The 25,787-nt window shown below is 48.1% G+C and overlaps 1 protein-coding gene across 1 annotated transcript in view; it reads right to left on the minus strand.

Moving 5' to 3' along the window:
• Positions 1–25,787, minus strand: part of LOC119971594 (astacin-like metalloendopeptidase) — a 639,042-nt gene that overhangs the window by 429,703 nt on the left and 183,552 nt on the right. Inside the window, exon 5 of the mRNA XM_038807373.1 lies at positions 13,659–13,814. Coding sequence (XP_038663301.1) covers positions 13,659–13,814 — 156 coding nt within the window. The remainder of the gene's footprint in view (positions 1–13,658; positions 13,815–25,787) is intronic.

Below are 25,787 nucleotides of genomic sequence, written 5' to 3' on the forward strand. Positions count from 1 at the left end.
TTCCTCAGCCTGCGCGATTTTTCAGCACGTCATGGAAAATATCTGACAGGGTTTGCCAAGAGTGGCCATATATCTCAATGATGTCCTAATTACAGGCACCTCCAGAAAGGAAAACATGGAGAATCTCGCCGAAGTCCTCGAGAGGTTTGAACAGGCCGGGATCTGCCTCCCTGAGGTCACTTACTAAGGTTACAGGCTGGACAGCCAGGGTCTCATGCAGTGGAGTACAAGGTGCGGGCAATCCAAATAGCCCACATCCCTTGTGACCAGACGGAGCTCTGCTCTTTTTTAGAGTTGGTAAACTAATCCGGAAAATTTGTCCCCAGAATGGACATGCTGCTCAACCATCCCACCAGCTCTTAAAGAAAGAGCAGTGATAGGACTATGACCCCTTGCACCAGCAAGCCTTCCAGGGGGTCAAGCGGTGTCTATCGGCAAATGAACTACTGACACTTTGACCCAACGAAGCCGGTTCACCTCATCTGCGATGCCCAGCCTTACGGCATTGGAGCTGTCATGATGCACCGGATGCCCGACGGCTCAGAGTGGTTCATAACCCTTGCATCCTGCATGCTCACAGATGCCAAACGAAATTAGGTGCAGGTTGAGAAGGAAGGTATGGCCATTGTATTTGAGGTACAGAAGTTTCATCAGTACGTTTAATGGTACGCCTTCATGATTTACCCATCAACCTCTTCTGGGTTATTTAAAGAGGATAGGCTGATTGCATCTCCTCGGGTCCACTGGTGGGCTTTGCCACTAATCGCCTACAAATACACCATGGAGCATCGCCTTGGCACAAAAACACCACACACCAATGCATTAACCTGCCTGCCCCTCTCCACAAAAAAAAACATCACCTGCTTCGGCTGCGGAAGTAGTCGCTGCCCTCCACTTCATGGACACGTTGCCGTTTTTGGCTGCTCTTATTAAGGAGTGGACCCAGACAGACTCACAATTTTCATGGGTCCGGCACATAGTTCAACACGGGGCGCAGCATAGAGCACCCCAGGACGATCCGAGGGTCTACACCACAAAGCTACTGGAGCTGAGCGTAGAAGACGGCGTTCTTTTGTGGGGAAAGTGAGTGGTTGTCCCCGAGCAGGGTCACACGTCCTTGTTGAAGGACCTCCACAATGGACCCCCAGGGATTGCCAAAATTAAGGTGCTAGTTTGTAGCTACGTTTGGTGACCCGGAATGGACTCAGAGATTGAAAGAGTGGCCCAACACTGCGGGCTGTGCCAGGCGCACCAGAAGGCCCCTCCAACGGCCCCGATGCACGCATGGGAATGACCGGGGAAACCATAATCCTGTGTCTGTGTGGACTTCAACAGCTCGTTGCAGGGGGCCATGTTCCTTATCCTGGTAGATGTCCATTCCAAGTGGCTCATGGTCCACCGGGTACAAACCGCGACTACATAGACGTCAGTAGACAGGCTACAACACATCTTTAGCACACACAGGATACCCGAAGTCCTGGTGACTAATAATGGGACAGTGTTCACCAGCCAAGACTTTGCATCATTCACGGCCACAAATGGAATCCGGCACGTGAGGACTGCCCCATACCACCTGCCATTTAGATGATTGATGCAGGTAGGGCAGTGGATGTTGTCTACATGGGCTTCAGTAAGGCCTTTGACAAGGTCCCTCGTGACAGACTGGTACAAAATGTGAAGCCACACAGGCTTCATGGGTGAGCTGGAAAGATGGATACAGAACTGGCTAGGTCATAGAAGGCAGAGAATAGCAATGGAAGGGTGCTTTTCTGATTGGAGGGCTGTGACTAGTGGTGTTCCGCAGGGATCAGTGCTGGGACCTTTGCTGTTCGTAGTATATATAAATGATTTGCAGGAAAATGTAACTGGTCTGATTAGTAAGTTTGTAGACGACACAAAGGTTGGTGGAAATGCGGATAGCGATGAGGACTGTCAGAGGATACAGCAGGACTTAGATCGTTTGAAGACTTCGGCGGAGAGATGGCAGATGGAGTTTAATCGGACAAATGTGAGGTAATGCATTTTGGAAGGTCTAATGCAGGTAGGGAATATACAGTGAATGGTAGAACCCTCAAGAGTATTGACAGTCAGAGAGATCTAGGTGTACAGGTCCACAGGTCATTGAAAGGGGCAACACAGGTGCAGAAGGTACTCAAGAAGGCATACGGCATGCTTGCCTTCATTGGCCAGGGTATTGAGTATAAGAATTGGCAAGTCATGTTGCAGCTGTATGGAGCCTTAGTTCGGCCACACTTGGAGCATAGTGTTCACTTCTGGCCGCCACAGTACCAGAAGGATGTGGAGGCTTTAGAGAGAGTGCAGAAGAGATTTACCAGGATGTTGCCTGGTATGGAGGGCTTTAGCTATGAGGAGCGGTTGAATAAACTCGGTTTGTTCTCACTGGAACGACAGAGGTTGAGGGGTGACCTGATAGAGGTCTCAAAATTATTAGGGGCATAGACAGAGTGGATAATCAAAGGCTTTTCTCAGGGTAGAGGGGTCAATTACTAAGGGACATAGGTTTAAGGTGCGAGGGGCAAGGTTTAGAGGAGATGTATGAGGCAAGTTTTTTACACAGAGGGTAGTGGGTACCTGGAACTCGCTGCCGGAGGAGGTGGTAGAAGCAGTGACGATAGTGACATTTAAGGGGCATCTTGACAAATACATGAATAGGATGGGAATAGAGGGATACAGACCCACGAAGTGTAGAAGACACTGCTGGACCTGGTGAGACATGGCTGACTCGCTTCCTCTTCAGCTCCGTAGGACACCACCGCATGTCACCTCCGGGTTGCACTGGCAGAATTGCTCATAGGACGATGGCTCAGAACTCGCCTCAGCCCCCTATTCCCCAGCATCAGCGCACATATCTGCTAACGGCACAACAGCTTAAAGGCGGATCGCATCAGATCTCGCAACTACACACTCTCTAGCCGGATGAAGCGATCTAGTTGCAGAATTACAGCGCCGGAGCCACATTGACCCATGGCGTAGTCCTCTGAGTGACGTGCCCTGTCTCCTTTGCAGTCCAGATGCAAGTGAGTGAAACCAACTGTCACCATGACCACAGTCGACAAATCAGGCAGGGATTGCTAGAACTGAATCAGGGTGCCCTGATCAGGGTAGGGGACAATCCCCTCTACAGCTGAGGAGGACCCTAAAGCAGTGCTCACCATTGCCGCTGCCTGTTAGACATTGGGAAGCTGAGGTACCCAATGCACTCACGGGGCCATCCAATTACGATGACAACCGACAATTTCGCCAACATGGACACCGGCCCACCCAACAACATCCTGGCGCTGGTTGCGTCAACACGTTTGCTAGCTTAGCCACTCCCGCCTCAGCATTCTTCTCGAAGAATGAGTGCCTCCCGGACCGACCTTACCGCCACTGGACCACTATCCACTTCTCAAGCGGTCAATGGAACCACCACCTAAATTAATGGATGTTTTGCCAGACTTGGGAGGGGGAGGGGTGTAACGACCCCCTCAGGGGCCAAAACCTATGCTGTATGAGGTTTCCCTCCCACACATTGAGAATACCAACTCCCCAGATGATTGGTGGTAGGGGGGGAGCCTTCTTCCTAATTGGGAGAAATCTCGCCGGATATAAACCTTGACCTGGGAGCAGGTCAGAGAGGGTGACACTGTGGGGTGAGGAGTAGTGTAATTGCAGTATTTGTGAGTACAGTAAATGAACGTAGATGTATATTGCCTACCGACGATGGCGCCAACATGGACACCAGCCCACCCAACAACATGAATCCTGTCCACTGTCACAGCACATACAGGTGGGTGTGCATCCCAAGGAGCCCACAGCCCAACTTAGCGGTCCTCATACACTGCCTCATACCGCTCCCAAACAGAACGGATCTCACATTTGCTTTTGCACACCACTATCGTTCTACGTCCCCAAGATGGTGCTGCTACACATGCAGTTCAACAGCAACTCTGTCCTTCCCTCACTGTCCATGTGCGTCCGATTTACCTGAAGCCTCAAGGTACAGGTACAAATACCTCCCTGTTATTCTCCAGCCTCCCCTACTTTTTATGGTGGCCACAAAGGACATGGGGGATCCTCAGTCTGTAAATAAAATGGTATGGAATTGGAAGACGGGCCTTGGGAAAATTATGACATTGGTGACGAGGAGTAAACAAGTTGTTTACTCTGAGCAACCTTAATTGTCGAGAATAAGCAGCTTCTCTGGTAAGAAGAAAAATAGCCTCTTATTGGTAAACTTGATCCTATGGCTGATGAGCGAGAACCAGTGTCACTGAATACTTTGCCTGTCAAGGGAGCTGGCTCATAACTTCTTCTTCAGCATTTGATGCCATGGAAACTTGGAGGTCATCCACTGCCTGTGGTGGTAAAAGTCAACTTAGATGCGATGAGCTCCTTCCAGGATGACCTGGAAGCGAAGCATTACACACAAGTACATTCAGGAGGCAAAGGACACAATTTTTGTGAGGGCACACACCTTCAGCCATTTTAACTAGTATCAGGCAAGCCAATGGTGTAAGAGCCAGGGGATTTGTGCAGATGTCTAGCTATCCACAAGAGCAGGATGCCATCGACTGCACTTGGTTCTCAGATCCCAGGGCTTCAGGGAATGCAGTCCATGAGCCACAAGAGCTTCCAGCCCCTGAAGGTTCAGCTTGCCTGTGACCACACAAAGCAAATACTTTGGGTGTGTGCTGGGTTCCCTGGAAATGTGCATAACTCTTACATTTCAGAGCTCTGACATGTTTCAGAGTTCACATTGGCTACAGGGTTGATTCCTCAGGGACAAGGGATACCCAGGGAGGAGCGTATTGATGATGCCTTTGTGGTGGCCACAATGTGCAGCTAAGGTTAGATACAATGAGGATCATGCTACTTCATAGAATTTACAGTGCAAAAGGAGGCCATTCGGCCCATCGAGTCTGCACCGGCTCTTGGAAAGAGCACCCTACCCAAGATCAACACCTCCACCCTAGCCCCATAACCCAGTAACCCCACCCAACACTAAGGGCAATTTGTCATGGCCAATCCACCTAACCTGCACATCTTTGGACTGTGGGAGGAAACCGGAGCACCCGGAGGAAACCCACGCACACACGGGAAGGATGTGCAGACTCCGCACAGACAGTGACTCAAGCCGGAATTGAACCTGGGACCCTGGAGTTGTGAAGCGATTGTGCTATCCACAATGCTACCGTGCTGGTACTATGTGCACTTTGATGGAGAAGACCAGAGCAATGCTGAAGATGAGGCTCCAGTGCCTGGATTGGTCAGGTTGAACCATGAGGTACAATCTGCAGATGATGCCATACATCAAGGTCACTCGCAGTGTCCTGTACAACCTGCACATAAACAGGGGGAGGAACTGCATGAGAAAGAGATGGATGAGCAGCACTATTCCTTGGATAAGGAAGATCTTGAACTGGACAAGAATGAGGAGGTCCTGTAGGGAGAGGATGTCAGCAATGGGGCAGTGGTGAAGGCCAGATCAGCTTAGGACGTACTTATTGCTGCTGGATTCATGAGGGGTGATGAGGGTAATCACTGAGAATGACCCATCAATCTCAAGCTCCTTCTATGAACATTGTTCTCACGTGTGACTTATGGCGGCAAACATCCTCAGTGATAAAACATGTGGCATGGGGAGGGACCAGTTGCCCATTGTCCCATCGGAGGATGATGGTGATTTGCAGTGAACACAGTCCAAAGATCCTCAAAGAACTCCTATGAAAGTCTGATGACAGCTCACTTTCTTTCAATGACCAGAGTCATATCATGGCAATGTCACACTAAGAGTTTCACTCCTTGGTCGTCTGTCCCCTTGAGGCCCAGAGACTGAGGCAGATGGAATATAGGGGCAAGAAGCAGGGCAAAATGTGCAGAGAGCACATATTGACAATGAGTGGTGATAGCCCTACACATTGTGGGAGATGTCCTCATTCCCTATGAGAAACAGGCATGACTAATGTGTTCGGTCACAGCCAATGTGCTGGTAATATTGCATAAAGCACATGGAGCAAGCTCTGGACTGAGCACTCAGTCTTTCTCTGGTACAAGAATCAAGTTTTCTGGTCGGCACTACAAGAAGACATTTCATCAAAACAAGGATCCATAGAAAGAGCGCAATAGCTTCGTTTTTTTGGAAAGGTGTACACTACCTACAAGTGCTAAATGCCATTGCCCATATTGTGCAACTAGACTTTCTTAACTTTTTTCACCTTGCTGCTATATCTTGGTGCATCTCCAGCATCCACAACAGTGGTGCCACACCCTGTTGTCTGTGATGACTTTACTGGGCGTTCTCTAAAGAGCCGGGGCTTGAACCCCACTCTCCCACTGCATCCAAGGAGGAATCAGAAAACTTGAGGCAGGCTTCCTTGAAGCCATCAGTTGACATTTATCAAGGTGATGTGGCTGGTGAAAGTTGGGATGGCCTTAAAATGGAGCACCCCCAACATTAATGCGCTGACGTGATGGCAGGGTGGGCGAATCAGAAGGCACCCGCCACTGAACCTGCCTGAATCAAATGGTATTACATTTATTTTGCCGAAGAGCCATACAATACGGCACAAATATTCACCATGACCACCTGCGGGCTCAATGTCGCATTTCCTGCCTGTCATCGACCTTTTCCAAAGTTTGGGAAAATTCCACCTATACTGTTGGGGGTGATGCAGTCACGTATATTGCAGATTGGCAGATTAGCAGCAGTCAGGATATTTCCAGTTGGCAAACAGTGACTATGGAGTGTCATAGCGATCAGTGCTGTGGCCTAAATGATTTACCATTTCTAGTAAAGTCCTGGATGAAAGGACTGACTCTATTATAGGCAAATTTTAAAATGATATAAAGATAGGACATAGAACATCGAACACAGAACACAGAACATAGGTAGGAAAGCAAGTTCTAAAGAGGATACAAAGGGCAGAATTTTACACTCCTGCCAGCAGCAGAAATCATAGTGGTCAGGGGGGCAAAATTTGCCAGGAGGTCAAAATCAGTTTCCTGAAATCCGGAAATTAGTTTGGACCTCCTTACTTTCATGATGACTTAGAGGCAGATCAAGGGTCCCACATAACAATTTCAGGAAACCCATTTACAACTCACAAATGCTCATTAAAGGGCCAGCACCTCACCAAATATAATGCCCCAACAGTGGGAATTTAGAATCCTCATTTTCACTTCCTAAGTGGTGGGCAGCTGGTGAGGTAGACATTTTCCTGGAATTTGAGGTCGGTGGATGCTGCTTTGCCTTCCTTTCATATCACCACTGAGGTATATTGGCTGCCTGTTGCACAAGCTGTACCAAGGCTGGGCACAGGGACAGCTGAGACTGAGGAGAAAGGTAATATCAAGAGCAGTGGCTGTCTGGGAGGCACTTCCTGTTTCCCCAAAAGGTTTGTTGTGCTCTTCATGGATAGTAACTAATGCGTTGAATAGCACAAGAACTCGTGTTTTAGCCACCAAAGTCTCCAGGAGTGACTATGACTTCTGCTACCTTATTGAGTCTCCAGAATGGAAAATCTAATCCAAAGTGTCTGCAAAGGGATATAGTTGGTGTATAAATGGGTAAAAGTTTGGCATATTGAAAATGTGAGGTCATCCATTTTGGCACAATATGCTGGGACTTCATCCTACCCACTCCCAGAAGAGCCCAAAAGTTCAAATATTCATTGAGAAATTGTCCTGTAACTTAAACCACTTGAAAGCATAATTTAAGTCTCAAATTTTTGATAATTCCAACTGTCTTGCCAGAATAGTTACCCAGAAAAGTTTATTCCGGGGTAACTATATACTGGCACCCCCACCTCCAACAGGATCCCCAAACCACCTAACCCCATACCAATGACCACCTCCTGATGACCCAATCCCAATGACCACCCAATCACCCTAACCGACAGTAACCGACACTTCGTAGACTAACGAGCCTCCTACACTAACCACCCAATATCCTTGACTGACCCTTCTCGCTGACCATCTGACTCTCACCCCTCATTGATCACCTGATCTACATCCCCGCAATGAACACCTGATAGCGCAGACTGACAGACTGATGTCCCCAACTAATCCAGCCACCTTCCCTACCTCACTTCTGACCACCTTCCCAAGTGACCAAACCCCCACTGACCACCAAGCCCCCTCCTAAGTCCTCCAATCCCACCAATCTACCTTCTCCCTGGTTCCTGGAAGTGGCTGAACCTTTAAACTTACCTGCTTTAAGACAAATAGTCATAAAAAGGGTGCAAGGCTTCCTTATCTCCTTCAACTGAAGGCCTCAGGAATGTGGTACACTACCCAGCTCTAGCCTGAGCTGGAACTTCCGGTGAGAAAGAAGTGGTTGAATTTTCAGGTAAGTAACTAGGTGCGGAAATTTTAGATATTTTTTCAAAGTGTCGGTTTCAATGAAGGAACTGGAGATATCGTGGCAAAAGAAAATTGGTATTGCTGCCTCACAGCTTCAGGATCCCAAGTTCAATTCTCACCTCAGGTGTCTGTGTGGAGTTTTCACATTCTTCCCGTTTCTGCGTTGGTTTCCTCCGGGTGGTCTGGTTTCCTCCCACAGTAAAAAGATGTGCAGTTTAGGTGAATTTGGCCATGCTAAATTGTCCCTTAGTGTTCAGGAATATGAAAGTTAGGTTACGGGGTTACGGGTACAGGGCAGAGTGGATCGGTGCAGACTCGATGGACCAAATGACATCCTTCTGCACTATGGGGGTTCTATGAAAATATTTTACAGGAGTTTCACGCCGCGCGTATGGTAACCTGCCTCTGATTCATCCACCCTGGTAAAATTCAATCTCAACAATCAGGTGGGCACACCTTTTGAACACTTCCTCAGCACTCTCTAGCACTTGTTCCAAGTCCAAGTGGGGGTTTGGCAGCCAGGAATTCAGCCCCATGATTCTCTGTGCGAGGCCTCACCAAGATGCTGGATGGGGTTAAGTAGAGTCATGAAATCCTCTGCCCACGAACAGGCAAATGGCCAAACAACAAGGTGACCAACCCTGCATGGGAGGCAGTGGCAGCTCTAGTGAGCCAAAGAGGATAGGGATTCAGTGCAGGAAGAACATGAATGACCTTTTTCATGCAGCTAGGATAAATCACCCTTCTCGAGTGTTCACTGTCACCCATTAACACACCCATCGCACTTCCACGTAGATCTCACTCCCAACCTGCACGGTAGCACAGTGGGTAGCACTGTTGCTTCACAGCTCTAGGGTTCCAGGTTCAATTCCCGGCTTGGGTCACAGTCTGTGTGGAGTCTCACGTTTTCCCTGTATCTGCGTGGGTTTCCTCCGGGTGCTCCAGTTTCCTCCCACAAGTCCCAAAAGACGTGCTTGTTAGGTAATTTGGACATTCTGATATCTGCCTCTCTGTACCGAACAGATGCCAGAATGTGGCGAATTGGGGCTTTTCACAGTAACTTCATTGCTGTGTTAATGTAAGCCTATCCGTGACAACAAAGATTATAAATAAAGCACTATAGACCAATAGTTCCAAGATATTAACTTGGCAGTGACCAACAAGTGCTCGGCAGATACACGCCTGTTATCTGTGGTTGCAGTCTGGAGTCACTGTTCGTTGGTTATCAATCTGGTTCTCTTCTGGCTCTGATATTCCTTCTGTTGGTAGCTTGGGTGGTCCCCTTCGTTGGCTGGTAGAAGTCACTGCTTGTGATGGCTGTTGCTCAGGAGAGAGAATGAGGGCTATGCAGCAACTTTTATCCTGCTCGGATTTTGTGCCCTTTCTGTGTGGTCGCTAGGTCATTTGTCAATCAATTGATCAGGGCTCGATCAGCCTGATTGATGGAACCATCAATTCACGAGACACGTGCTTTCAGATATGAACAGTGGTTTTAATCTACTTACTTCAGAGCCAGCCTGTTACCCGTTGAACTCTCGATGAACTCAGGCTGGCTCTGGACACGGTTATTTATACAGCAGTCTAGGGGGAGGAGTCGTGGGAGGAGCCAAGGGTGAAACCCTGTACAAACTCCTGAGCATTCCCAGAGCTACTCCCCCTAGTGGTCGGATAACGCTACTGCGCTTACAATCGTATTGGTAAATACAGTGTGAATTACCAAGTTACATTCACCACATTCATCCCCTGCAAAAAAATCAAGTCCGGCGGGGGTGGTGGTCTACAAAGTAAGTCTATCCGGTGGTCGAACTGTCCGCTGTGATCTGCGGAGCACGGGGGTTGCAGCCTCTTGCGGTGGCTGGATGGGTGTTGTGTGCTGGGGTACAATGGCGGACTCCAGAGAGGGTTGGGTCCGAGCTTCATACTCTTCTGGTTCGACCGGGGACTGGGGGTGCTGGGGGCTGGCCGGCGTGATGCACGGAACTGGTGGAGCGAGCTCGTGGGCTCGGGAGCACGAGGGGGCGGCAGCATGGGGTGTAAGGTGAGGGGTCCTTCTGTGGGGGTAGAGGGGGCGCTGGATCCAGCGGGTGCCAGATCCCGGAGGGATACTGTGTCCTGTTGGCCGTCAGGGAACTCGATGAAGGCGTACTGGGGGTTGGAGTGGAGCAGGCGCACCTTCTCAACAAGGGGGTTGGTTTTGTGTGCCCTGACGTGTTTCCTCAGGAGTACTGGGCCCGGTGTCCTCAGCCATGCCGGAAGTGAGATCCCCGTGGTAGTGCCCCTGGAAAAAATTAAGAGCCTCTCGTGAGGGGTCTGATTGGTCGCTGTGCATAGGAGGGGCCTAATAGCGTGGAGCGCGTCTGGGAGGACTTCCTGCCACTGGGAGACTTGGAGCTTTCTAGACCGGAGGGTCAGTAGGACAGTCTTCCAGATCGTCGCGTTCTCCCTCTCCACCTGCCCGTTCCCCTGGGGTTGTAGCTGGTAGTCCTGCTCGAGGCAATGCCCTTGTCGAGCAGGTATTGACGCAGCTCGTCGCTCATGAAGGACGAACCCCAGTCGCTGTGTACGTAGCTGGGGAAACCAAACAGGGTGAAGATACTATGCAGGGCCCTAATGACTGTGTAGGAGGTCATGTCGGGGCACGGGATTGCAAATGGGAAACGGGAGATCTCATCTACGACGTTTAGAAAGCAAACGTTCTTGTTAGTTGAGGGGAGTGGCCCTATGAAATCAATCGCGAGGCGTTCAAAGGGCCTAGAAGCCTTGACCAGGTGGGCCCTGTCTGGTATATAGAAGTGCGGTTTGCACTCCGCACAGAACGGGCAGTCCCTGGTGACCGCTTTTACCTCCTCATTGGAGAAAGGCAGGTTTCGGGCTCTGATGTAGTGGGCGAGCCGGGTGTCCCCCGGGTGGCAGAGATCGTTGTGGATGACTTTCAGTCGGTCAATCTGCGTGCTGGCGCATGTCCCGCGGGATAGGGCATCCGGAGGCTCGTTGAGCTTCCTAGGTCGATACTTAATATTGTAATTATAGGTGGCGAGTTCGATCCTCCACCAAAGAATTTTATCATTTTTTATTTTGCCCCTTTGCGAGTTATCAAACATAAAGGCAACCAATCGTTGGTCGGTGATGAGGGTGAACCTCCTACCTGCGAGGTAGTGCCTCCAGTAACGAATATCCTCCACAATGGCTTGTGCTTCTTTCTCAACTGAGGAGTGTCGGAGTTCTAAAGCGGAGAGGGTACGGGAGAAAAATGCGACTGGTCTCCCTGCCTGATTTAGTGTGGCTGCTAGAGCTACCTCTGGGACGTCGCTCGCAACATGGAATGGAGTGGATTCACCCACCACCCGCATGGCCACTTTGGTGATGTCCTCCTTGATGTAGTTGAAGGCCTGGCGTGCCTCAGCTGACAGGGGAAATCGTGTGGCCTTAAAGAGTGGGCGGCCTTTGTCTGCATATTGAGGGACCCACTGGGCGTAGTAGGAGAAGAAGCCCAATCACCATTTGAGGGCCTTGGGGCAATGGGGGAGGGGGAGTTCTAAGAAGGGGCGCATACGGTCCGGGTCTGGGCCCAGGACTCAGTTTTCCACGACGTAGCCGAGGATGGCCAGTCTGTTTGTGCGCAAAACGCATTTCTCTTTGTTGTAGGTGATGTTTAATTTCTGTGCCGTCTGGAATAAACGGTGGAGGTTGGCGTCGTGGTCCTGCTGGTCAGAGCCGCAGATGGTGACATTGTCCAAGTACGGAAACGTGGCCCGCAGCCCGTACTGGTCCACCATTCGGTCCATTGCTCGTTGGAACACCGAGACCCCATTAGTGATGCCGAAGGGGACCTGGAGGAAATGGAAGAGGCGGCCATCGGCCTCGAATACCGTGCAGTGGCGGTCCTCCGGGCGGATTGGGAGCTGGTGGTATGCAGACTTCAGATCCACCGTGGAAAAGAGCTGATACTGGGTGATCTGATTTACCACATCTGCAATCCTGGGGAGGGTATACGCGTCGAGGAGTATAAATCTAATTATGGTCTGACTATAGTCAACAACCATGCGGAATTTTTCCCCGGTCTTAACGACCACCACCTGAGCTCTCCAGGGACTATTGCTGGCCTCCATAATCCCCTCACTGAGAAGCCTTCGGACCTCTGATCTGATAAATTCTGTGGCTCACCCTCTCGTGCAGTAGACTTAACATCTGTTCCTCTGTTGTTTCAGCTGTGCTCGCTTCTGCCAAGTAGGCCTTAAAGCACCGCAGCCAGTGGGAGAAGATTTATTTTGCCTCTGCATCCTGTGGGTCGAGTTCCAGGCGTCCAGGCTTGAGGGCTGATTCCATGATCGATCCTGACTGTTCTTAAGTAGATTAAATTGATGGAACCATCAATTCACGAGACACGTGCTTTCAGATATGAACTCTGGTTTTAATCTACTTACTTCAGAGCCAGCCTGTTACCCGTTGAACTCTCGATGAACTCAGGCTGGCTCTGGACATGGTTATTTATACAGCAGTCTAGGGGGAGGAGTCGTGGGTGGAGCCAAGGGTGGAGCCCTGTACAAACTCCTGAGCATTCCCAGAGCATCTCCTCCTAGTGGTCGGATAATGCTACTGTGCTTACAATAGTATTGGTAAATACAGTGTGAATTACCAAGTTACATTCACCACACTGATCGATCAAGTCCAATCAAGGGTTGCCACATCAATTTTGGGGTGGGAACTCAATGGCCATGTCTGCAAGTGTTGGGGGCAGGTAGGCCTTTTCAAAGAAGGAGTTTAGGTGCCGCTGTGTCTGGTAAACAAGTGTTATTGACAGGACTGTTCTACTGGCCCATCTGAGCTGGCCTGGAGATGGCCTTTTGCCAATGTTGTTTGCAACAACCTGCAAAGTATTTTGAAGTCTGCAAAGCTTGGACTGCGACTTTGTTTAACTGCTCTGCAGCCTGCTTGCCTGCTTGTACATAAACCTCACCACTTTTCCCAGCATCCCATGCTGGACGCCAATTTAGGTGGCCACAGCATTATCAGAGGGGTTCTGGGAAGATTGGGATCGGAAATCTTGTTGGGGCAAATCCCATTTTTGGCCTCTCGTGAAATTTAGCAGCGATGTCTGATTTACACCTGCAACTAATGGGATTCAAAGCTAAGAGCCGTCACCTTCAGTATTGCTTAGCTTAATCATATCATCAGAGAACCCTTCATTCAGCTTCTTAATAAGATACTTAAATAATCATGAATGCACCAATCCCCCATAAGCTTATATAAATCATTTTATTTGTCTACCAGAGATTAATATTAAACAAACTTACTGTATGATTTCTCAATAATATATGGTACATAAACATTCCCATCTTTTGAAGCAGGCCATAAGCATTTCCGTGAAGCATCCTTACATACTTGAGCATTTCTGGTGGTACCAACGAGAATGTCTCCGTGCTGGATTACTTTACTTCCCGTACGTTCTACTGCAGAATAAGATAGACAATCACATATTAAATATCTAGAGTTGGTAATGCATAATAAATATTCATTGTTGCTGTCCATGCAATCAAGTAGTAACTAACTTTGTATCAGGTCATATCATCCATCTTTGCAAGTTGATCCAACTTTCTAAACAATGTCACCGACAATAGATAACCCTCATATATGTCTCTAAATTTTCTCCCAAATGGAAATACATTACATGACAACACAGTTTAATTTTTCCAGTTCAAATATTAATGGTGTTATGGGCCAGGGTTTAGAGAATCCCAAAGGGTATCATGGAGTTCACCTGACCCACAACTTTTAATAGATTGAGGTATGGGGAGCACACGGCCCACTCTACAGGTGCAGTACAACAGAAATGGAAAAGTATTTTTTTAAAGCAAAGCAATGTTTATTCTATGAATTCAAGTTAAACTTTTTAAAACATACAGGGAACATCTCAGCAACCATCAATTCAAATATAACCCCCAAAGAATACAACACTAAGTAATCCTGAATAAATTCCCAATCATCCATAGGACTTAAAAAAACACATTTTAACAGAAGCACATCAGGTTCAAATTTACTGCTGGGAACATTTATAATTTTGAATTCACCAAATGATCAAGAGATAGTCTGTTCATGGCAGAAGGAACAACAGTATATCTCTGGCTGACTGCAGCTCCAATACTCTCTGACATCACTACAGTGATAAACACCCATTTCTTAAAGGTACTCTCACTACAGATAATTATATACACACCCATTTATGAACACAATTCTTAAAGGTACTCTCACATGACAATGGAGCAATATCCTCACAGATTTTGATTTGAATGATTAAACTATCCACAAATCTGTGCAAAATAAAAATGAAAGTGAAATACTGCAGATGCTGGAAATCTGAAATAGGAACAGGAAATGTTGGATAAACTCAGCAGGTCTGGAAGCATCTGTGGAGACAGTCCTTATGACCAATTTCCCCCACCCCCCCCACAAAGTCAGTGAACCTGGAGGCAATCATATATCGAGTGCGCACACATCGAGTGGTCTTGCATGCCTGCTTGGGCCCATGTCCCATCCACCCTCGCCCTCCCGCATCCTCTTCGTCAGACGAGGACTCATGTTCATCCTCCTGCTCCAACACATCACCCCTCTGCTGCGTGATGTTGTTGAGGACGCAGCAGGCTGCCACGATGCAGGTGATCCCCACAGCATCATACTGGAGCGCCCCTCCAGAGCGGTCAAGGCACCGCAACCACATCTTCAGGAGGTCTGAAGCATCGCTCGATCAATCACGCACCTGGTCGTGACATGGGCATTGTTGGAGCGGGTCTCCGAATCGGTATAATCAGCCACGACTGCAGTGGATAACCCCTATCGCCCAGAAGCCAATACCCCAGCCGGGCGGGCGTCCCAAAACATGTCAGGAATCGTTGAGTGTGCCAGGATGAAGGCATTGTGCATACTGTCCGGGTAACGGGCACAGACGTGCATGATGGTCACATGTCAGCTGCACGTTCATCAAGCGGAACTCTTTTCCGTTTGTGTAGAGCGGCCTACCTTACGGAAATCCAGCCCTCCCATCTAAGGACAGCCGCCGACCCAGGAAACGGGGAAAATGAGCTGGTCTGAAGGTGAGACTTAAATGATGTGGCTTCAAGACCCCTCTCCCCAGCAGATTCCTGGCGAACGTTTAAGAGATTGAGAACAAGCTGGATGACCTCAATGCTGGACTTCCCTCCCAGAGGGAAGTGAGGAACTGCTGTGTGCTCTGCTTCACCAAGACATGGCTTACTCCGGCCACACCAACCCGAAGGCTTCTCAAACCACCAGATGGACCGCACAATGGCCTCAGGCAAGTCGAAAGGCGGGGGTATTTGCCTCCTCACCAACACCTCCTGGTGCTCGGAGGTGGTATCCCTAGCGTGCCACTGCTCCCCAGACCTAGAATACCTGACCATGAAGTGTTGCCCTTGCTACCTCCCACGTGAATTCACCTGTGTACTCATCACAGCAGCCTACATCCCACCCCAGGCGGAAGTGAAGAAAGCACTTGACAAACTACACTCCACCATCAACAACCAAAAAACAAATCAATCTGAAGCCCTGACAATCGTGCCTGGAGACTTCAACCAGGCCAACCTCAGGAAGGTTCTACACAAACTCCATCAACAAACCTCCTGCCCCACCAGAGATGCAAACACCCACTGGACCACTGCGACACGAGCATCAATTCCCCGCTCCATTCCCCAACCAGACTTTGGCAAATCCGACCACAAGTCGGTACTTCTACTTCCAGCTTACAAACAGCAACTCAAGCGTGCTGAACCATTCAAGAAAACCTTGCAGTGCTGGTCCAAGGCATCAGAGGACACCCTCCGCTTGGAGTCTGTGGACTGGTCCATATTCAAGGCCGCGGCAGCTAGCCTGGACGAGTACACAATCACTGTCACAGACTTCATCACCAAGTGTGTCGTGGACTGTGTACCAAAGAAGACAATACGGGTGTTCCTCAATTGGAAACCTTGGCTCAACCAAAAGGTCCACTCCCTGCTAAAGTCCCGGACGGAGGCGTTCAAGTCTGACGACCCTGACTTACATAAGAAATCCAGGTACGACGTACGGAAAGCCATCAGGGATGCCAAAAGACAATACCGGATCAAACTAGAGTCCCAGGCCAACGACACAAACCCATGCCCTGGTTTGTAGCCTGTGATCTCATGTAAACCCTGCCACAGGGCGTACATGAGATCACAGGATACAAAGCAAGGCCAGGTGGAATCTCTGGATGCCCCTCCTCGATGAACTGAACAGGTTCTATGCCCGCTTTGAACAGTCAGCCAATACATCAGTACCACCCGGCCCAACAGCCTTGGATACACCCCATACCCACTATTACAGCCTCGGAGGTAAGAGTTGCCTTCTTGAAAGTAAACCCACGGAAAGTGATGGGCCTCGACGGAGTCCCTGGGCGAGTACTCAGAGTCTGTGCTGACCAGCTGGTGAGTGTATTGGCAGATATCTTCAACATCTCACTCCTCCGCTCTGAGGTCCCTACCAGCTTAAAAAAAGACCACAATAATACCAGCACCAAAGAAGAACAAGGTGGTTTGCCTCAATGTCGACCGACCGGTGGCCCTGACATCTGTTATCATGATATGCTTTGAGTGGCTAGTCATGACACGGATCAATGTTAGCCTCCCAGATGCTCTCCATCCATTACAGTTCGCCTACCGTGGAAACTAATCCACAGCAGATGCTATCACTCTGGCTCTACAATCAACTCTCGAGCATCTCCACAACAAGGACACCTACGTCATACTGCTGTTCATAGATTACAGCTCCGCCTTCAACACCATTATCCCAACAAGACTAATTACCAAACTCTGCAACCTTGGACTTGACCCCTCCCTTTGCAGCTAGATCCTTGAATTCCTCACCAACAGACCGCAATCTGTCAGGATAGGTAACAACAAGCCCTCCACAATAGACCTCAACACTGTGGGCCCCGCAAGGATATGTGCTCAGTCTTCTACCGTATTCCCTATACACACACGACTGTGTGGCAATATTGAACTCCAACTCCAAGTTTGCAGATGATACTACTGTGGCAGGCCGTATCTCAAGCAATGACGAATCAGACTACAGAAGGGAGATAGATCACTTGGTTGCATGATGTACTGAAAACGACCTCTCTCTAAATGCTGGAAAGACCAAGGAACTGCACAACTACTTCAGGAAGCGTAGCACAACACCCACCCCCCACTCCGAAGAAGAGATGATCAATAGCTTTAAGTTCCTGGGGTCACCATGACCAACAGTCTGTCCTGGTCCACTTACGTTGATGCAACAGTCAAGAAAGCCCAACAGCATCTCTATTTCCTCTGGAAGCTAAAAAAATTTGGCATGTCTGCTTCGACTCTCAGAAACTTCTACAAATGTGCCATAGAGAACATCCTATCTGGCTGCATTACAGCTTGGTATGGCAATTGCTCGGCCCAAGATCGCAAGAAACTGCAGAGTGTGGTCACATAAGCTTGCCATCCTCCCATTGATTCTGTATACACCTCCCGCTACCTCAAAATTGCAGACAGCATTGTCAGAGACCCATCCCACCCAGGCTTTGCCCTCTTCCAGACCCTTCCATCAGGCAGAAGATACAGGACTCAAAAGCGTGATGCACTCCCCCGGCAACTGGAACATTTCCAGTACCGGAGCCAGCATGTGTGCAGGAAGCATCTCAAGCTGCTGCTCCTCGAAGCCCAGGTTTTGGAGCTGAAGTGGCAGCTGGGAACACTGTTGAGCATCTGCGAGGCGGAGAGCATCATCATACCGCAGGTTATGAATCCACAGGCAGGAAGGGAATAAGTGACTACCAGGCAGGGCAAGAGGACTAGGTAGGTGGCCATTCCCCTGCAAAGCAGATATGCCACTTTGGATACTGTTGGGAGGAATGGCCTCTTAAGGGTAAGCAGCAGAGCCAAATTTGCTGCACCTCAGTTAGATCTGCTGCATGGCAGAGGAGTAAGAAAAGTGAGAATGCAATTGTAATAGGGGAATTAATTGTAAGGGGTTCCTGTGGCCACAAACGAGACTCCAGGGCTGTATGTTGTCTCCGTGGTGCTGAGGTCAAGGCTGTCTTGGAGCGGCTACAGGACATTCTGGAGGAGGAGGGTGGGGATCCAAAAACAGAATAAAGGGAATTAGTAAGTAAGTTGAAAAGTAGGGCCTCAAAGGTGGCGATCTCAGGACTACTACCAGTGCCACATGCTAGTTAGAGCAGAAATAGCAGGATATGTTGGATTAAAACATGGCTGAAGTTTTGCGACACGCCGCTCGGAGAATCGCGGGTCGCCGTTTTTCACGCCCTCCTGCTGCCTCACAGCGCAAGGTACACGGGTTCGAATCCGACCTCGGGTGACTGCCTGTGTGGAGTTTGCACATTCTTCCCGTGTGTGCGTGGGTAACCTCTGGGTGCTCTAATTTCCTGCCACAGTCCAAAGATGTGCAGGTTAGGTGGATTGGAGATGCTAAATTGCCTCTAGGTGGGGTGACAAGGATATGCTGGGGGATTGGGCCTAGGTTAGGTACTCTATCAGAGGGTCGGTGGAGACTTGATGGGCTGAACGGCCTCCTTTTGTACTGTAGGGATTCTATGATTCTATTCTATGATTTCTGAGATATTGAAACTGATTCTGGGGGAGTGGGACAAATGCATACTGGACTGGCTGCACCTGGACAGGATCGGGACTGATATCCTTGGGGGAGTATTTGCTCGAGTGGTTGGGGGTGATGTAAACTAAAATGGAAGAGGATGGGAACCTATGCAAGGAGTCAGAGGATGAGGAAACAAGTATAAGAACAAAATACACAAATTGGCCAAAACAAAACAGAAGATCTGAAGATGAGGAGAAGTTTTGAATTCAGCAAAGGCGGAAAAAAGGATTGATTAAGAAGGGGAAAATAGAGTAAGCTTGCATGGAACACAAAAACTGACTGGAAAAGATTCAATAGATGGGAAGAGAAAAAGATTGAAGATAAATGTCAAAAGCAGGGGAATTTATAATGAGAAACAAAGAAATAGCTCACCAACTGATCACATACTTTGATTCTGTCTTCATAAAGCAAGGCACAAATCAGAAATGTTGGGGAACTCAGAATTTAGTGAGTGCGGAACTGAAGTAAATACGTCGTCTTTGATAACAAAACCCCCTTGACGACCACGTGGAAACTTTCATTTATCTCCCCGTTGAACTTGTGGAGCATGAGGTCCCCAGTTAGGGGGCGGAGGCCCACCACCTGAGGCTAGTTATGGGCAAAGTTAAAATCAGGCCCAGTGAGGTAAGACCTCCCAGCGAGGGTTGCACTGGGAGTGAGATGCTGCATTATGCAGACTGTTATAACCTGACTGATTACTACTGGCTGGAGACTAATGGGAATCCCATAATTCTTAGTGAATATGAGCTTCCCCAATAAGGAGGGCGGAGAAATCATTAGCAGAGTCACCTGCATAAATAGAGCTGGCCAGTGTGGAACCAGCTAGAGAGGAGTGAGCAGTGGTGGAGTACTGCTGCTGTTGTATATATGTAATTGTAAATGGAGTTATTTCTTTTGATTCTACAAACTCGTGCTGGATTCTTCGTGGCCCTCACAAAACAGACCATTGTAAATACTTTTCATGACGGCACCGTGGTGCAGTGGTTAGCACTACTGCCTCATGGCGCTGAGGATCCGGGTTCGATCCCGGCCCTGGGTCACTGTCCGTGTGAAGTTTGCACATTCTCCCTGTGTCTGCGTGGGTCTCACCCCCACAACCCAAAAAGATGGGCAAGGTAGATGATTTGGCCAAGCGAAATTGCCCCTTAATTGGAAAGAATGTTTTGGATACTCTGAATTTATTTTTATAAATAAGTAAATACTTGCAAATAAATCTATCTTACTTTTACCATCAGCCTCCTCTGTGCCATTACACTGGCGATGAGGATAAACGGAAACTCCGGACTTACCAATCGGTTAGCCTAGCCACTGGAGGTTCGCTGTGGGGATAGCAAATAAAATGCCGTTATTCTGAAAACTACAAGGCTCCAATGCAGGTTTGGAGGATAGAAATCAGTGTGCAGAATGCATGATATACTTCTTCCAGACAAATGCAATATTGGGGAAGACCAACAGAAGATTCTCCTCCTGACAACCTGCAGGGCCCAGACATTTGAGATTGTTGAAGATAGATTGAGAGAGAAGTTTTCAGACAAAGGGTACCCTGGCTTAGTAGGAATTATTTGTAGGAATAGATATTGTTACTCACTATACGATCAGAAAGAACAGACATGCAGCTCCATCATGTTAACAAAGGTTCAGAATACTGAAGACACAAAATGACTGTTAGCTGAGTTGGCCACATTGCTGAACACAATTAGCTGGGTAAGTCACAAACTGGGATAAACAACAGAGACAATTAGTACAGACAGAAGGAATGTTCAGGGAGATAATGGTGGCTGATACTAGTAGATGCACTTTCTCCCCGTGTCTGTGAGTTTCCTCTGGGTGCTCCAGTTTCCTCCCACAGTCCAAACAAGTGCAGGTTAGGTGAATTAGCCATGCCAAATTGCCCTTTGGTGATAAGGATAGGTGGGGAAACTGGGTTACGGGGATAGGGTGGAGGTGTGGACTTAAGTAGGTACTTTTTCCAAGGGCCGGCGCAGACTCAATGGGCCGAATGGCCTCCTTTGCACTGTAAATTCTATAATTCTATGATCTAGGGTCTTAAATGGAAAACAGATATGTAGGATTAAGGGAGGCATTCACAGGGAGTGATAAGAAGGCCCATAGAACAAGGGGTATTGTCGACTCAAGGACTCCAGATGGAGACAGAGAAGATAATTTTAACAAGGTACCATAAGTTGTGTCCATGAGGTCATGGGCTGATCATGTACAAACCCACCTCACCTAATGCCGAATTTCATTGAATATGTGACTCATGTATGTAATCTATAATCAATATTATTTGAAAAGGTGCTGTGTATTTCCTTGAAAAATGTGTAAGAATGGATGTTTTTCCTTTGTTCGGCGAAGAGAGGCAATGGGCTTTAACAGACGTCATCTCCCCGCCGGCGTAATCAACCATTTGATGCGTCTCTCCACCGGTGTAATAAACTGTTTGACGCGAGGACCATCCCTGAGTGTTGAGTGATTTCTTCGGGATTTTCTCCCACTAACAGGGATTATAAAGTGTTTGACTTACCCGGCTGCGCTGGTCTCCAGGGGCGGAATTCTCCGCAACGGCCGACGCCGTCGTGAAACCCGGAGTGTTTCACGACGGCGTCGGAGGCTGCTCCTCACCCCCTATTCTCTCCCCCTTGGAGGGCTAGGAGCAGCGTTTCGTGAAACTCGGCCGCCGGGCCTTGATGCTGGCGTCAAGGCGGCGCACCGATAATGAAGCGATCGGCGGTGCCAAATGATGTCAGCCGCGCATGCGCAGGTTGGCCGGCGCCAACCCGTGCATGCGCAGTTGCTGTCTTCCCCTCCGCTGCCCCGCAAGATGTGGCGGCCTGATCTTGCGGGACGGCGGAGGGGAAAGAGTGTGTCTCTTGGAGACGCCGGCCCGACGATCGGTGGGCACCGATCGCGGGCCAGTCCCCTCCCGAGCACGGCCGTGGTACTCGATCCCCTCTCCGCCCCCCACAGGCCCCAAACTTACCATCGCGCAATGTTCACGCTGGCAGCGACCAGGTGTGGTTGCCGCCAGCGTGAACAGGTCGGGAACGGCAGGCCGCTCGGCCCATCCGGGCCGGACAATCGTGGGTCGGCGTGAAAAATGGCAACCCGCGATTCTCCGAGCGGCGTGTCGCAAAACGCGACGTGTCATTTTGGGGGGGGTGGGAGAATCGCGGGGGGTGCCAAAGCGGCCCTCCCGCGATTCTCCCACCCGGCCTGGGGAGCGGACAATCACGCCCCAGGTCTTTTGGTGAATTGGTTGCTATGATTTATGACTACAATGACCCCCAAGCCTTCCGTATTTATGCAATGGTCTCATTTTAACACGGCGGTGCACTGTCCTGGTGAATCAATTATAGCCTTCTTGACCTGTAGTACCACCCGGCTATGTGCGCGGGCCACCTCTCTCGGAGGGACCAGCTCGCGCGTGGTATTAGCAATACAACCACGCAGCTGAAGCTGTGAGCCAAAACTTCTTTTGATTTGAAGCAGGCAATTGAGCTTGTCTTTCTCGTGAGCACGCAGAGAAAGGTGTGCAGGAACTGCAGGGCTCCATGGCAGTGGTGTCATTGGGCCACCCTCCTTTTCGGGTTTCCTAATGGTCAGGGAACGGTGCAGAACCAGCCAGACTTCCTCAGTCAGAGCAATCCCCGAGACAGGTCTGTGGCAGAGTTTGGGTCTCGGACTGTCGCTGCCCTCTGAGACACTTCGCCCGAAGATGAAGGTGAGAACTAAACACCTTGCTAACATTGTGGTCGAGGGACACATGAGGGCAGGGTCACCATGCGCAGGGCATATCATCCACGAGGACTGCCGAGGCAGTGGCAGACTGGGTCTAAAAATATTGGTTGCCAGGAGACAAAGGGGGCCCACCCACAACTACAATGCTATCATTTAATTTTCATAACGAATAAATAAAATTTTCAAAAAATACAAATGGAAAAAAGGTACAATTAAAATTTTTGTGGAAAAAATTTGTATTTCTTAGTAATTACAGTGTACATGTACTGTACATATTACTGGCAGTAGATACCAAATGTAAATACAGAACGTGATAATTGAATTTTTTATTAATTTTTTTAAATTTTAAGTAATTGGTTGATATTTTTAAATAGTTTACTGCACAATTTACACATTAACAGATAGTTCAAAAGCACAATAGAGCATTGTATGCAGTCCACTATATTAAGCCATGATGTGGAGATGCCGGCGTTGGACTGGGGTGAGCACAGTAAGAAGTCTTACAACACCAGGTTAAAGTCCAACAGGTTTGTTTCAAACACGAGCTTTCGGAGCACGGCTCCTTCTTCAGGTGAATGGAAAGGCTTGTTCCAGAAATGTTTATATAGACACAGTCAGAGATGCCCCGGAATGCGAGCACCTGCAGGCAATCAAATCATCAAAGATGCAGAGAGAGAGGTAACTCCAGGTTAAAGAGGTGTGAATTGTCCCAAGCCAGTTCAGTCGGTAGGCCTCTGCAAGTCCAGGCTTGTTGGTGGGGGCCGAATGTAATGCGACATGAATCCCAGATCCCGGTTGAGTCCGCATTCATGCGTGCGGAACTTAGCTATAAGTTTTTGCTCAGCAATTTTGCGTTGTCGCGTCTCCTGAAGGCCTCCTTGTAGAATGCTGAGTCCGGGTCAGCATTCTACAAGGAGGCCTTCAGGAGACGCGACAACGCAAAATTGCTGAGCAAAAACTTATAGCTAAGTTCCGCACGCATGAATGCGGACTCAACCGGGATCTGGGATTCATGTCGCATTACATTCGGCCCCCACCAACAAGCCTGGACTTGCAGAGGCCTACCGACTGAACTGGCTTGGGACAATTCACACCTCTTTAACCTGGAGTTACCTCTCTCTCTGCATCTTTGATGATTTGATTGCCTGCAGGTGCTCGCATTCCGGGGCATCTCTGACTGTGTCTATATAAACATTTCTGGAACAAGCCTTTCCATTCACCTGAAGAAGGAGCCGTGCTCCGAAAGCTCGTGTTTGAAACAAACCTGTTGGACTTTAACCTGGTGTTGTAAGACTTCTTACTGCACTATATTAAGAGCAATCGTTTGTGTTCGCCAGTTGATTGTGCGAATCTGCCAATAATTGCTTCTGCATCCAATTCATCTAACAATTCCTTTTTAAATGGATAGCAACATGTATGATTCCAAATTCTCCTCAGACAGCGAATTTCTTAACCTTGTCTTTATGATCTTTAGCTTTGAAAATGTCCTCTCACATTGGACTTGAGTAACTGATAATGTGCAGATGACTTTATAAAGTCCATAAAGGTTATCATATGCCTTGTCATGAAGTCTGTTGGATGCCAGAATTTTTAGTACACACGATGGGCAAGTGCTGCAAATTTTACAATTGTTGCAACTGGAATCCATATTCTCACCATCATTATGCAATAGCTTTAATACATCAAAGTTTGATGCAAAAGAAAACAATTCCAATATTACTTGATCTTTGCTGATTTGTGGAAACAGCTTAATGCTTCATCTTCAAGGCCCTTCTCTGCAATAGTTTTAAACTTTGCTGGGTCCAAGCAGAACAAATCTTTATACAACTGTTTGTGTTGTACAAAGCATGATTCTAGTGACTGGACAATGCAATCCATTATTAGGTTAAACACATTTACTCGAAAATCAGCTAGAGAATCTGAGGAATTTCTTTCATCATCAATAAGCTCATCTGCCATTCTTTTCTTCTTCCTCTGCCTCTTAACTGGCAATGCTGTTTCCAATGCATCAATTTCCAATTTTTGATTTTCATCCATATTCATCTGTGAAATCCTGTCATTACATTTATTTACAAATTCCAAAGCCTTGCTGTGAACGTTATCAAATGTTCTTGTCTGTTCCTTCAACTTTGTTGTAGCTGAATCTACCAAACTCCATGCAGTAAACATATCTAAACCACTTGTCTATAGATAACTTGATAACGGGGTTGTAGTTTCAAATATATACAGGTAAATGCTGTCAATATGGTTTCAAACTTTAGAAGACTTTGAAGTAAAACATTTGCTTCATGTTTTGTTTTTGCATCAAACTTTTCTGAATCTTGTATCATTGATAAGCATGCCAATAGATTTACGAAACTACTGGCAGCGGCATCATCAAAACGTCCAAATATAGTTTTTGCTGCATTGGATCTTCCTGACCATCTGGTCTCACCAATTAGCTTTAATCATTTCATTTTTTCTAGTCCTAGATGTTTTCCAACAACTTCTATCCATACAGCCATTCTCTTGTATGATGCTTTCACAAAAGTTGTTATATTCTGGAGCAAATTGAAAAAAGAAACTGCAGGCACACAACATTTTGTTGTTTCAGTTATCACCAAATTCAAGACATGGGCATAGCACCATACATGAACATGTTGATCAGCTACATCAGCAATTTTACTTTGTAAACCATTATACTGGCCATGGTAACTTGCAGCGCCATCTGTGCTATCAGATAAACATTTTTGGGGGTCAATTTTAAGATGCTGTAAAGTTTGAATCAATAGATCAAAAAGTCCCTGTCCTGTACCATCATTACTTGGCACAACTGAAAGTAGTCGCTCACAGATAATACCTTTAAGCACATAAGAACTAGGAACAGGAGTAGGCCATCTGGCCCCTCGAGCCTGCTCCGCCATTCAATGAGATCATGGCTGATCTTTTGTGGACTCAGCTCCACTTTCCGACCCGAACACCATAACCCTTAATCCCTTTATTCTTCAAAAAACTATCTATCTTTACCTTAAAAA

The sequence above is a fragment of the Scyliorhinus canicula genome, chromosome 9 (genome assembly GCF_902713615.1).
Source record: "Scyliorhinus canicula chromosome 9, sScyCan1.1, whole genome shotgun sequence".
In the NCBI taxonomy this organism is placed as follows: domain Eukaryota; kingdom Metazoa; phylum Chordata; class Chondrichthyes; order Carcharhiniformes; family Scyliorhinidae; genus Scyliorhinus; species Scyliorhinus canicula.